Here is a 12,879-nt window from a genome sequence, read left to right on the forward strand (position 1 = left end):
CTACATTCAATTACGAAATATGATGACCAGTTGAAGGGTATATTATGGAAAGCCATACTGGACAAAAGTGGTCGAGAATAGTTTTGTTGGCCTAGAAATAATTTTGTTTTTCGAGATATATTTTCGATGGTTCAGAAATATTTTTGACGATCAAAAAACCTTTTTCCTTGGTCGAGAAATAATTCTCTCTAGCGAGAAACATTGTGGAGGTCCAGACATATTTTAAAGGATCTAGAAAATTTTTTCATCGGTCAAACAAATTTTTTCACTGCAGCTGGTTGAGAATTTTTGGGTAGATTAAGAATTATTTTTGTCGATCGAGAATTTTTTTGGTTGATCGAGAATTTTTTTTGTCGATCGAGAAAAATTTTTTTTGGCGATCGAGAATATTTTTTGTCCATCGAGAAATTTCCTGTCGATGAACAACTTTTTGTCGATCGAGATTTTTTCTGTCAATCGAGAAATTGGAAAGCTTATTCAGATATCCGTCAGAAGGAGGTAATCTCCGGTCCATTTCCGATTGCGAAATCGAGCTCACCCGATGTCGTCTTCGTGACGACGGCTCTATTTTATAGCATTTTAGACGCGCAAGATAGAGAAGAAATGAACACATACTTCGCACCTACCTCGTTTCCGCTCTTGAATTTGTGTTAGCGTTAAGATATTTTCCTTTTCTTTTCGTTGGTAATCAATATTACAGATTCCACAAAATATATGTAATGCCTCCTTTTCACGGATGGTCGATCGCACCTACAACATATTGACACCTCCACGAAATCTGTCAAAAGGAGGATCTTAAAACGCCGGAAATGGAGAGAAAAAATAATTGTTACAGTCGATTAACTCTCAGACAATTGAATAAAGGAATATCGAGATTCCCCATTCTTCCGCGCTGATAGAGATTTGTTCCTAGCTGGTGAAAAGGAAGAAGGCGATAGTAATTATATTGCCTATGGGAATCTAGTCAACTCGCCTCCATGTGTGCATGACGAGATTCATACTCTTCAGAAGCAAACGCCATCCACACTTGACAAAACTGCAAGAACCACCGTCACTGCCAACGCATACTCTATCTACTTTATTAACACAACCCCCAGCAAAACCAGCACTGCAGTAGACGCTACTATGAACACAAACCTGGCTCAGCAATACGAAAAAGATGATGAAGTAGAACTTGTAAAGATCTCTTACAGAAGCACCCCAAAGGCCGGTAAATTTCATCTTTCAGAACAGGACATTACCATCACCTCAACTGTGTTTCTAGTAGATCTGAACCTAAGACCTGGACGCTCTTCCATTGGAAATTAAAAATACTTATCTAAATATTGTAATCAGTACAATTAAGTGTAAAATACTTTCAGCAGGTGATATCAAGGAACATCGCAGATAGAGAACATGTATTATGTGAGACTAGTGATGGATTATCGTCGTAGACAAACATAATATCGCCTACTATAATATATCTATACCTATAGTATCCGTTTAATTCATGTAATGTACATGTACAATATTTAGATTAATTGCCATATAAGAAATAACCGTCGCATAAGTCGCATAAACTCTGAACAATATTGCGCTAGATCTAATTAATCAGAAATGCAGAATATTTTTAGTAGTTTTTGGCGTGATTGCTTTCACTGAGTTTTCCAAATACCTCTTAATGTTCCACCTGAAAATTATTTCTTCTCATAATACCCTTCCTCGTGCAAAGAATGGAATAATATCATTTCTGGTGTTGTAAGGATACAGTAGACCTTCGCGGGTGTCCTTCGCGAAAAAAATTGTAACCACAATAAACTATATATCACTGAAAAGGTACTTTCCAGCAAAAATTATTTAATTCTATTCAGCTAAAATTATGATAAAAATTGGCCCGCTTCGTTTAATAACAATGTTAGCAATTATTTACAATTTTAAACCATATATCTAATTATTTACAAATTTTTAAAATAATTAATATTAATGTTCAAGATAGAGGACTGGCAACAATATATGAGAAAAGAAAAAATTTAGCATTACTAAATAGGAAAAACTATTAAAATAATGAAGATCTAAAAATTATGAGTGCAGATGTAGACCAGCTACAGCGAGGGTGAAGTCTTCTGCGACCTCGCCTGATTTTCTTTAGCTTGATCTAATCGCAAACCGACTAAGGCGTGACAGGTCGAAACGGACGATAATACTTTAAGCGAATGAATCGGGTATCAAATCTACTCGTACAAGTGAAACTTATGTACAGTTTCAGTCTTAAGGGGTTGGTCTCCAAAACCGTGTGGGGGTTTTTCGATATTCCTATTGCTTGCTTTGCAATCTTTCTGTCAACTTCGGTTATCGAAATTTTACCGATACACGTTACGTCGGAGACCATTGCGGCGATCAATTTCGAAAAACGGAAAAGCCCCACACGGTTTTTAGATTGGTATCTTAAAAGCCTTCGGACCAAATTTCACGTCAATCCGTAAGGGTTTCATACCCTAAAATTCTTCCAAAGAAGACACACTCGCGTAAAAACGAAGAGGGCTTTTTTCACTTCCAAAGTTTTCCCAACATTTCACGCCTTTAGTTGACCACATTTCAAGTTATATCAACACTCCGAAAAACTCGAAATGCCGACCGCATTTTTGTAATTATACGCATCCTATATTACAATCTGCGATGCATTACGTGTGTTCTCTGAAACTGAAGGGTTCTGCAAAAAGAGCCTGTGCTAGGCCAGATACGAAAAATCACAGAAAAATCACTCTTTAGAAGTAGCCAAAAAATATGTGGAAACATTTGCCTCATCTAATGTAGCAGCACGAAACCCCGAGGTAAGGGTATATAGCCTGGTTACAGTACTAATCACAGAAAAATTGATGAAAGTAGTGATATTTCGTCGAAAGTTTTTTAAAAACAAAATTACATCACAAAAGAAAAAGGAAAGAGGTCAAATCTAAGACTGAAATGACCTGGAATTACTTAATTTTATCGCGAAACGCTTAATTGATCCGAAACTACCATGATGGCAAGCTAACCTCTTCAACTTGCTATTAATTTCTGACTACTTCGTTTCCAAGTCACTTAAACGTCAGTAATTACATTTTGTAACCTGTCACGGAAAAATGAAAGAAAATATCTTTTACACCACTACAAAATCACGAGTGAAAAGAGAGTAGGTGTTCATTTTATTCTATTTTGCGGGTCTAAAATGTTAAATTGAGCCTTCATCACGAAATCGAGTGAGCTCGATTTCGCAATCGGAAATGGACCGGAGACGACCTCCTTCAGTGATATCGGAATACGCTTTCCAATTTTTCTCGATTGACAAAAAAGTTCTCGACGAGAAAAAAAATTCTCGAACGACAGGAAATTTCTCGATCGACAATAAAAATCCTGGATGAACAAAAATTCCACGATCGACAAAAAATTTCTTGATCGACAAGAAAATCATGTCGATCGACAAAATTAATCTCAATGTACCAGAAAATTCTTAACCAGTAAAAAAAATTGTTTGACCGATTTAAACGTTTTCTCAATCCTTTAAAATATTCCTGGACTTTCACGATATTTCTCGCCAGAGAGAACTATTTCTCGACCAAGGAAAAAGTTTTCTCCATCGTCAAAAATATTTCTGGACCATTGAAGATATATCTCGAAAGACAAAATTATTTCTCGGCCAACAAAATTATTCTCGACCACTTTTGTCCAGTATGGCTTTCCATAGTATATGTCAAGGAACAATAGATTTTCTCGCCCGACAAAAAATTGTAGTCGTCCAAATCTAGTTGACGTCATCTTTGAGGTTTGGTGGCACTTGCGAAAACTTTGGTGGGTCAAAAAATTCGTTCGCACAGAAAATGGTTTCGTGTTGACAGACTTCTTTGCAAAACAAACAATATTGGTCTTTTGAAGTTGGAAAGTTGCATTGCAGAACGACCCTTTTCATTGGCAGCTTAGGCAGCTGCTTTACACTTGGAAGCAAATCACAAAAACACCAGCCTGAAAATGATGATTTTTTTAAATAAACGGGGATAGAAAGCATAGTGGGATTACCGACAACGAAAGAGATTACTCGGTGACCCTCAGTAAATTTCGTGTGTGATAAGTTTTTTTTCCCTGCCTCGGGGACAAAGTGGAGATTAAGAGGCCAATTACTTAAGTTGATATGGTTTGTTTCTACTCCATGTCAAGAATTGCGTTGCATTGAAGAAGGCATCAGACAGAAGTAATTCTGCATGGCACAAACCACAGGTTATAATCAAATGACTGTACCACTGGCAAGTTTCTGTAGAGTTGCGTTACACTGTCAACATATCATCAATTGAAACACCTTTCATGTTTGCATTTAGCGCTGGTGTTTGAGAAATTGATGGAATGTCAAATGGCTCACCTCATGTTATGTAAGCTTGCCTATGCGGCCGTGGGGAACTCTAGTGATTCACGTCCATCATTTGGTTATTGTATTTTTGAAAGTGTTTTTCAGTAGCTGCATCATGAATTTACAAGCAAGTTGATTAACTTGTATATTTACGCTGTTCTGTTTTTTCTCGAAAAACTGAGTGGCGTGACCTTTGAGGTTAAAGAAATTTTCTTCGAACACAAACCCAAACACTGATTCACGAAACCAACAAAAGCAATAGGCAAAGTACCAAAGAATTAAAAATATCTTGCGAAGTTTAATAACCGAAACGATACAGCGGAAAAGCTCGTCCAAAATCATTAAGAACTCTCAGCATGACTAAGAATGATAACAGTACATCAGAAACTATAAATAGTCAACTGGAAAATAAACAGCTTTTAAACCTGTTCATTCATTAGAAACTCATTATGTATAAATACTGACATGATGACAGTACAGTGAAGCAGTGTTCCGTGACTCCCACTATGAACTCAAACTGAGAAATAATAACAATAATAATAACAATAATAATATTAATAATGATACTAATAATAATAATAACAATAATAATAATAATAATAATAATAATAATAATATGAAAAGAGATTTCTCAAGACATAAAACTGTAAAAACGAACGATAAAATCCGACGTTTCGGAGTATTCGTGACTCCATTATCAAGGAAAATATGAAAGATCATGTAAATTGTAACATAAAGCGTTTTCTGGCGCGAAAAATTATAAAAATTATAATTATAAATTATGGCGCGAAGAATTATAAAAATACTCTCGCACGAATAATAATAATAATAATAATAATAATAATGATAATAACAATAATAATAATCACTTAAGATTTATATAGCGCAAATTAAGATTTGGATATGATCAAATGCGCATCACAACACTTTTCGGGGACTTGAGCCAGACTGCATCAGCAGTTTACAAACAATAAAAGGAAACTTATTTGAAGATAGCATCTCTCTTCCCCCCTTCTCCCCCCCCCCTCCCCCCATGCCCAATACTAAAACATTCGCACTAATAATTCAGCCTTATTATTCTATTCGGTAGCTTTTATAAACTCATAATTTTTTTAAAGGTTTACGAAAGATCATATCTTAACCATGAGTCAAAGATGGGGAAAGCTAAAGCGTAACTGAGTCAGTGTGTGTATCTCTTGTGAGACAAAGACTCCACTAAAGGCATTGACGAGGAGGAATGGGGAAAGTGTATAGTTTTTGTCGAAAACTCTTACTTGCTACGTTGCTCAGTCTCCTTTCTGTTCACCGATTTTTTCCCGTCGAGGTTAAACTCTTAATTGTGTCGGTGCGCCTTTAGTAGCGTGAATTAATTTTTCAAACAAATAGAAAAGACCGCTCAAATTAATTTTTGTGGCCAGCTAAAACTCTATCAATCAGTAGCATTTACTAATAAAACCATGTCCTACCCCTGCCTGCGTAGAAATAGTCTCCCACCCACGTGTGTATCTTACCTAACAATCGATTAAGATCGCCCATGCGCGCTTGAAATAAAATCTGAGCTAACCCAAATTGCCCTAACATCACCTATCATACTTTCGTCTCGAACCTATCTACAAATTTAATGTAAAGCTACGCGCTACGGTCACGACGCTTTTTCTTAAAAAAAAAAAAACAAACAATAAAAAAAAAAAACAGCATACAGTGTTTGCTATTAGGAATGCATAGCATTTACTTGACTTGATGATAAACTTGATTTTACAGTTTAATCGCCTTTATTCAGCTTTTGTCTTTTTACTTCGTTCATTTCCTCACCTACGTGATGATTTTGAATTCAACAGGCATCTTTGTGGCTAACAGTAAGGCGCAGGTTATGTAATGATTTTAAAATCTACTGGCAGTTAAATTTAAAAAAATTCTCACCTGCCTGCGTTTCCACCTCTCAAATAAAATTTATTGCATTAAGAGTGCCACTAAGTGACACGAAAACATTACGCCGACTCGAGTTTATTTCATGCATAATTAATTGCGCGACGAACAAATTTTTATCAGCAAAGCGTATAAACAAAACCTTGATGGTGACAAAAATAATCCAAGGATATCCGGCGCGTCGGTAACAAATTTCCAGTTAACACTAGCTTGAGCAAAAGAGAACTTTCCCGTTTTAAGGGACTGGGACTTGTTAGGCCCGGTAGAACCGGAGATATCGATCTTTTTGAAAATTCGCCGGCAGTAGTTTGAAGCCCCACATGCGTATGCACCAGTAGAATATCACAAATAATAGGCGTGAAACAACTAATTTCACGCTGAGAAGGTATTTAAGTAAGAGATGAATACCGAAAACGGAGGTAATCAATCCATCTAAGTCCCGAGGGCCGTAGGGCCGAGGGATGTATATGGATTAATACCGATGTTCACGGATTTAGCATTGCATTTTCTTTGTTTTTTGTTAATTTGTTCTATTGTTTTTAGTATAATTTCAGAGCTGAGCAAAGAGTTTCCAGCAATCTGATTGGTCGAGCGGTTTCTTATATGACGCTATATAAACCGCTCCACGCGGTTTATATTTAAAGAGAAGCCTTGACTGTGCTCTGTTCTGTAGTAAAGTACGCAGAAAGCGGCTAGATCACGAAAGAAGTGGGGAGAAACACGAGACGTAGTCGAGTGTTTCTTCCCACTTCTTGAGTGCTCTAGCCGCTTCCCAAGTGCTTTACTACAGAACAGAGCACAGTCAAGGCTTCTCTATTTGTTTTATAATAAAGAATCCATTGAATTCCCCACACATTACTTGCAATTTCCAAACAAACTTTGTTTTCAAAGCGAGCAAGTGTCGTCAGCATGCTCTATATGACAGAGCACGCTTACAATAAGCAAATCAGAATCCTTGTTAGAATGGGCAACCTAATTTGATTGGATGAACAAGATCAAAGCTGTCAAAACGTCAAACCATCAAAAGCTATCACGAAGAATCGCAAATCTTGCTTACTAATTCGAATGCATAAAAGTGCCTTTTTTGCGTACAAAAACCAGTATCTGTAGTAATATGATTAATAAAATCCGGCCGAATTTTGACCCATTAAAACCTGGATGTTATCAACGTGACAATTTGAAAACAACTGCTTAAAGCTTGTGGTTGGAACTTGACAAACTGCTGCGCTGTGTTGTTCTGTGAATAAACAACGGTCGAATTTACAGCAGCGTGAGGATTTTCTGAACTGGTGGCTGCATCAGAGGAACTTGGCTGCGATGGTCTTCCATTCAATGCACCAGAGAGGATATCTCAACAAGCCCTTAGCTGTTCACTGGATGGAACGAGAGATAGCCATTGCGCATCCTCACTGCGATGACGAGCGGATAGCCATTATGTGCCGCGATGGGACTTGCGCGTTGGACCACAGCGTGATTGCAGTGGCTCCGATGACACTATGGTTAGTATAGACTCTCGAAAGAGACGCTAGTTTAGAAATTTCTTTCATCGTTCCTTCAATTTTGTTGACCCCAGAGGCTTGTTGTCGTACCAAACTTTAACTTAAGATTTCACGGCTCGCTTTGGGTACTGAAAAAGTGCTTCGCAGGCAGGATTTAACTTCTAGATGGGTCAAGCTCTTTGTTGTTCATTTCGTGAAGGTTATTGGCAACTTTTCTTTCACTACACCAAGCTATTAAAAAACGGCAACGAAAAAAAAAAGAGTTTTAAATGATTTGTATTTTGGTGTTCGTTTTCTAGAGAAAGTTATAGTTGTTGGTTAGAAACGTGTGTGTACGAATGATGCACGATCCTCGCAGTAGAGAGCGCTATTTATGCAATAGCGAAAATCAGACCTGAAAAAAATCAGGCCTGTACGGGATTCGGACCACTGACCTCTGCGATACTAGTGCAGCGCTGTACCAATTGAGCTAACAAGCCAACTGGGAGCAGACCGTTAAGCTGATTCGTAATAAACCCGTGATGATAAATCAGATACGGTAAATATATGAAGTTCATATATTTTGAACTGCGGTTGTAGATACGAATGATGCACGATCCTCGCAGTAGAGAGCGCTATTTATGCAATAGCGAAAATCAGACCTGAAAAAATTCAGGCCTGTACGGGATTCGAACCACTGAGGTTAATCAGACCTGAAAAAATCAGGCCTGTACGGGATTCGAACCACTGAACCTCAGTGGTTCGAATCCCGTACAGGCCTGAATTTTTTCAGGTCTGATTTTCGCTATTGCATAAATAGCGCTCTCTTCTGCGAGGATCGTGCATCATTCTTATCTATAACCGCAGTTCAAAATATATGAACTTCATATATTCACCGTATCCAAACGTGTGTGTGCTAGCCAGTTTTAAAATCATCCACTTTCCTTGATTGTTTTTTTTTTTTTTGGCAAGAAAGTTTAGCAAATGTGCGTCCACTCTATTTGAGGTTTTCATATGGTATTATTATATTTTTGCAACGAAAAAACTCACCTTCAAAAACTCGGATAGCCCATTTGGTGGACTGTTTGGTTTTCTTTGTTTCTGCTCTTACAGTTATCTCGTCTATTGCGGCACTTGACATGTTTTCAAATCTTTTCCTGTTTAAATTGCCACCGTGCTCATTGTTTTCGTAATTCACTATGTTGGAAACCTCACTTTCAGTTAAAGGGTAGGTCGCATTTTCATTGACAGTATCCTCTAAAGCGATCGACGCTAATAGCTGGTTTTCTATTTCGTCTTCCAGGTCGTAGAGGACTTCTGGGTCGAATAAAAACCCGAGAGAAAAATTCGGGATTTGGTCCGCCATGTTACAAATTGGCAGATGGCGTGACAGCTTCAACTCCATGTTCTATGCTCTGATAGAGCACGCCCTTTCAACCAATGACAGCACGCGTTATATCTGAGCTTTATTATAAAAAATGCTAAAATCAAATGTTAATAGATGTTACTAAAATGTTATGATTTTAGAAATTTCTCTGTTGTTCAGCTCTGAAATTATACTAAAACAGTTATTCGCCTCAGGTTCGGTGAATATTGTCGAATAATTAATCCCCTCGACTTCCTCTCAGGAATTATTCGACGATATTCACCTCGCCTTCGGCGAATAATTGTAAAATATTTTGTTTTTGCTCTTGTTTACTAGCTTTTCGGTAAATGTTTACAAATGTTTTCCAAAGACTCATTTCTCTGTTTTTGTGCTGTCATTATGGACGGCATGTATAGCGACGAGGAGCTTTTTGGGAAAGATTTCCATAGATTTCTTGTTTGGGTTAGAGCTGAATCCCTAATTTAACCTTTCTTTAGTTAAATGGCGGGTTGTCAAAGAACGACCATAGTCTCCACTAAAGGGATTCAGGATCAAGAAGGTCGTTGGGTAGTGTTTTCTTAATAGATTCAGGAAATCAAGCGGATATTTTGTGCCAAGTTAGTGGATATAAATGGCCATGGGTCCAGGAGGGAGTGATAGAGGCAGTTCATTGGAGGGATGTACTCTCGTCGGGCATGTGTCCTAAGTTGGAGGCTTTATAACTGAGAGATCCCGATCACTTTCTAGTTGGTGGCTTAGACCAGAACGTTAAGGCTTGGGATACTGTTCTTGAGGACCATCCTCTGGCGGAGCGTATAAGCAGTACGTGGTAAAGTACACATCCTCGAATTTGTTCGTCCATTTTCAGGCCTTTCCGAGTGATTAGGACAAATCCGATCATATTAACCTTACAAGCTAAATAAACGGCTGTTAGCTGTCCTTTGTGTTACCGTATGATATGGATAGTGTTTTTTTATGGGTTTGTCAAGGGTTATATTACGTTATATTATGTATTATGTTAAGTAAGGGATGGGAGAGTAAAGTCATATTTGACCCTTGGATTGAGGGGGAGAATGAAATATCCAAGGGGGTGTCACAGAGATGAGAATGTCGGTAGGCTTGGGGAAGGCCAGGGCGTTCTCCACTCCTTATTGTCATGTCATTAATAACAATACCCAGGGTAGAATATTACATTATGCAAACTCGATTTGCATAGGTAATTGATACCTTGGGGATTATGAAAATGTAATTATAAAAGAGGTTACACGTACTCCACCCCATCACTCTACTCGTGGCCGTAAAAAAGTGCAGAGCTTGGCAACCCACTCTCCCTCCCAATCGAGTAAGTCGGGCTTGATCCTCTCAGCTCCTCCTATCTTAAAATGAATAAAGGCTGATAGTTTCGAAACAAACTGTTTGGGGCTGCTTCGTTGGGAGTAACGAAATAATTTGGATATATCAACAAAGTTGAAGTGGTAAATTGGCCACCGTAACGATTACAAAAGCTGACGTCCGACGAAGGGCTAACGCTCGAAACGTCAGCTTTTGTAATCGTTACGGTGGCCATTTACCATTTCAACTTTGTTTATATATCCAAATTAATTCGTTACCGCGACCGACGCAGCCCCAAACAGTTTCTTTAGAAACTATCAGCCTTTATTCATTTGTACTACATATGTCGCGGGTCAAATAAAGGAAAATAAGAGTGTTGGTATTTCTGGTTGAAAAGAAACCGGATAAAAGTGCAATGGTGAGATTTAGCCAAAGTTGATCGGTTTCCTCGTAAGGACAAAGATATGCTACAGGCAGTCAAGATCTCATTGGTACTCCGAGCTACGTTTACCTTAGTTAATTTCTTTTTTTTTTATCCATTTTCAAAAGATCCTTGAGTCTGAAAGTAAAGATCATTGTTAGATCAGTTACAATCAGAAACCGAGCTGACTCCTCGTGAAAAGCTGTGAAAGACATCAGCGCGTTTTAAAATGTTATCGGTAACAGTAAAGTATGATCTTATGATATTTAGACCATCTTCTCCTGATACTCTTTAGGGCAGTTGGGAATCAGATTCGAAAAACAACTAATAGGACCTTGGGTTGGGATGTAGACATGGAAATGGAATAAGTGAATCATAGTGATAAATCAAAAACGTATTTTTGTATGCAGCAGACGCAAAAAGTCGATTTTAAGCCTATATCAAGGACGTTGAATAAAATAAACCGCTTGTCACACTTAGAATGGCTACGTTAAGATAGCGACACAGATTAAACACAGCTGGTTTCCTCTCTCCTCTTCGATAAAAACCGATCATAAACTGGGCTAGTTAGAACAGTAACATAAAGCGAGGTGAGTTTCACACAGAAAAGGGATCATTAAACCCTCCAAGTTTCTTCTGCCTGCAGTCTTCTATTCGTTGAATGTTAATGTTTCCTTCGCATTTTTTGTCTTAAGGTGGCTCACAATAGTTTTAGGACTGGGTTCTAGCCGTGCGAATCACGCGCGTCACTCGCGGGATTTTTAAAAGCCATGGAGGAGGTAAACAAACATGGTGGCGCGTAATTTTTTTTGCCGAACTCTATTCACGTCTAATATTCAGGGTAAATCACATTTTTACGAAACTTTTAGCCGCCAAAAGTCTTTATTTGTACTATTAGCTAAAGAAAATATTGCTGGCCGATCGGCATATGTTGTGCCGAGAAGAAAATTGTATAGTTTTTATGTACGCGCTGCGATCGATTGTGAGGACCCTGGAGTGGACTCCGAAATTCCTGAGACCAAACCAAGCACACTTTTACTCCTTTATCTTTCCTGGGGCGGCTTTGTATGTGGCTTTAGTTTACTTAATCCATCGGTGGTCTATGCTGGAGAAAATGACGAAAACTCTGTCTGTGCCAATTCTGGTCGCCATAAAGGTCGTTTTGCGACGAAAAGACGCTTGAGCGTGTTGAAAAACCTTGCAAGGGTAAGTGAGAAAAAATCTCAGGAAAAACAAAATGATATGGAGGAAGAGGACATTGAGCCCCCCTGGAAAACAGTGACTAGGTCAAAACAGGTAAGTTCTTTTTTGGACCAGTAAATTGTAACAAATAAATTAAATTAAAGTTAAATTGAAGATATCGCCGTTTCTTTCGAGGACTTCAAAAGTAATCATTCTCTATTCATAGCAAAACATAGAGGAAGAGGACGCTCAAATGTTATCAGGCACACGAATCGTCAGCATGGAAGTGCTAAAAAATGACCTCAAGTCTTGTTTACATTGTCAAGCAGGTGAGGAAGACTCTGCGGACTTTTCCAATTGTAAAAATAGGCCAAGGAATAAACTGTTAGCATAAATATTGAGTTCTGCATGTACAGAAGTTGTTGTACAAGTTGTTTTCCTTCTGCAACCATTATGAGGCTTTATGAACAATTACTGTATTAAATATTTACTGCTTGGAAAAAAACTGTTGTACAGTCAACTTCCTTACCAGAGTACACATTCAATATTTCTTTCATCAGAACACAATAAACAAGTCCCCCCTTTTGTATTTCATCAAGAACAAGAATAACTATATGTAAACAAATGACCACTGAAGTCAGAGAAATACTATTTTTCTTTGGCTTTAAAGTTGTATTTACCTTTTAGTAGATTCAAAAGAATGATTTCAAACAATAGAAAACTAAAAATTAACTTATCAAATTATTGTAAGAAAATATTGTACAGCATAGTCATTTTAAAAATGTAATCATATGCCTTATTGTCAAGGTGCAAAAAA

The 12,879-nt window shown here is 37.8% G+C and overlaps 1 protein-coding gene across 1 annotated transcript; it reads left to right on the plus strand.

Moving 5' to 3' along the window:
- Positions 1-11,587: 11,587 nt before the first annotated feature.
- LOC148719016 (uncharacterized) lies at positions 11,588-12,521 on the plus strand. The gene is made up of 2 exons (XM_088741397.1): positions 11,588-12,176; positions 12,289-12,521. Exons 1-2 carry the CDS (start codon positions 11,670-11,672, stop codon positions 12,454-12,456), a joined length of 675 nt encoding a protein of 224 aa, XP_088597523.1. The 5' UTR covers positions 11,588-11,669; the 3' UTR covers positions 12,457-12,521.
- The last annotated feature ends 358 nt before the right edge of the window (positions 12,522-12,879 follow it).

This window comes from Stylophora pistillata, chromosome 12 (assembly GCF_964205215.1).
Source record: "Stylophora pistillata chromosome 12, jaStyPist1.2, whole genome shotgun sequence".
Lineage (NCBI taxonomy): Eukaryota > Metazoa > Cnidaria > Anthozoa > Scleractinia > Pocilloporidae > Stylophora > Stylophora pistillata.

Excerpts from the sequence above, each read along its gene's own strand:
- LOC148719016 (XM_088741397.1), top strand. The coding sequence starts at position 11,670 with ATGGTGGCGCGTAATTTTTTTTGCCGAACTCTATTCACGTCTAATATT. Across the intron at positions 12,177-12,288 it reads CAGTGACTAGGTCAAAACAG|CAAAACATAGAGGAAGAGGA; the intron begins GTAAGTTCTTTT and ends CTCTATTCATAG.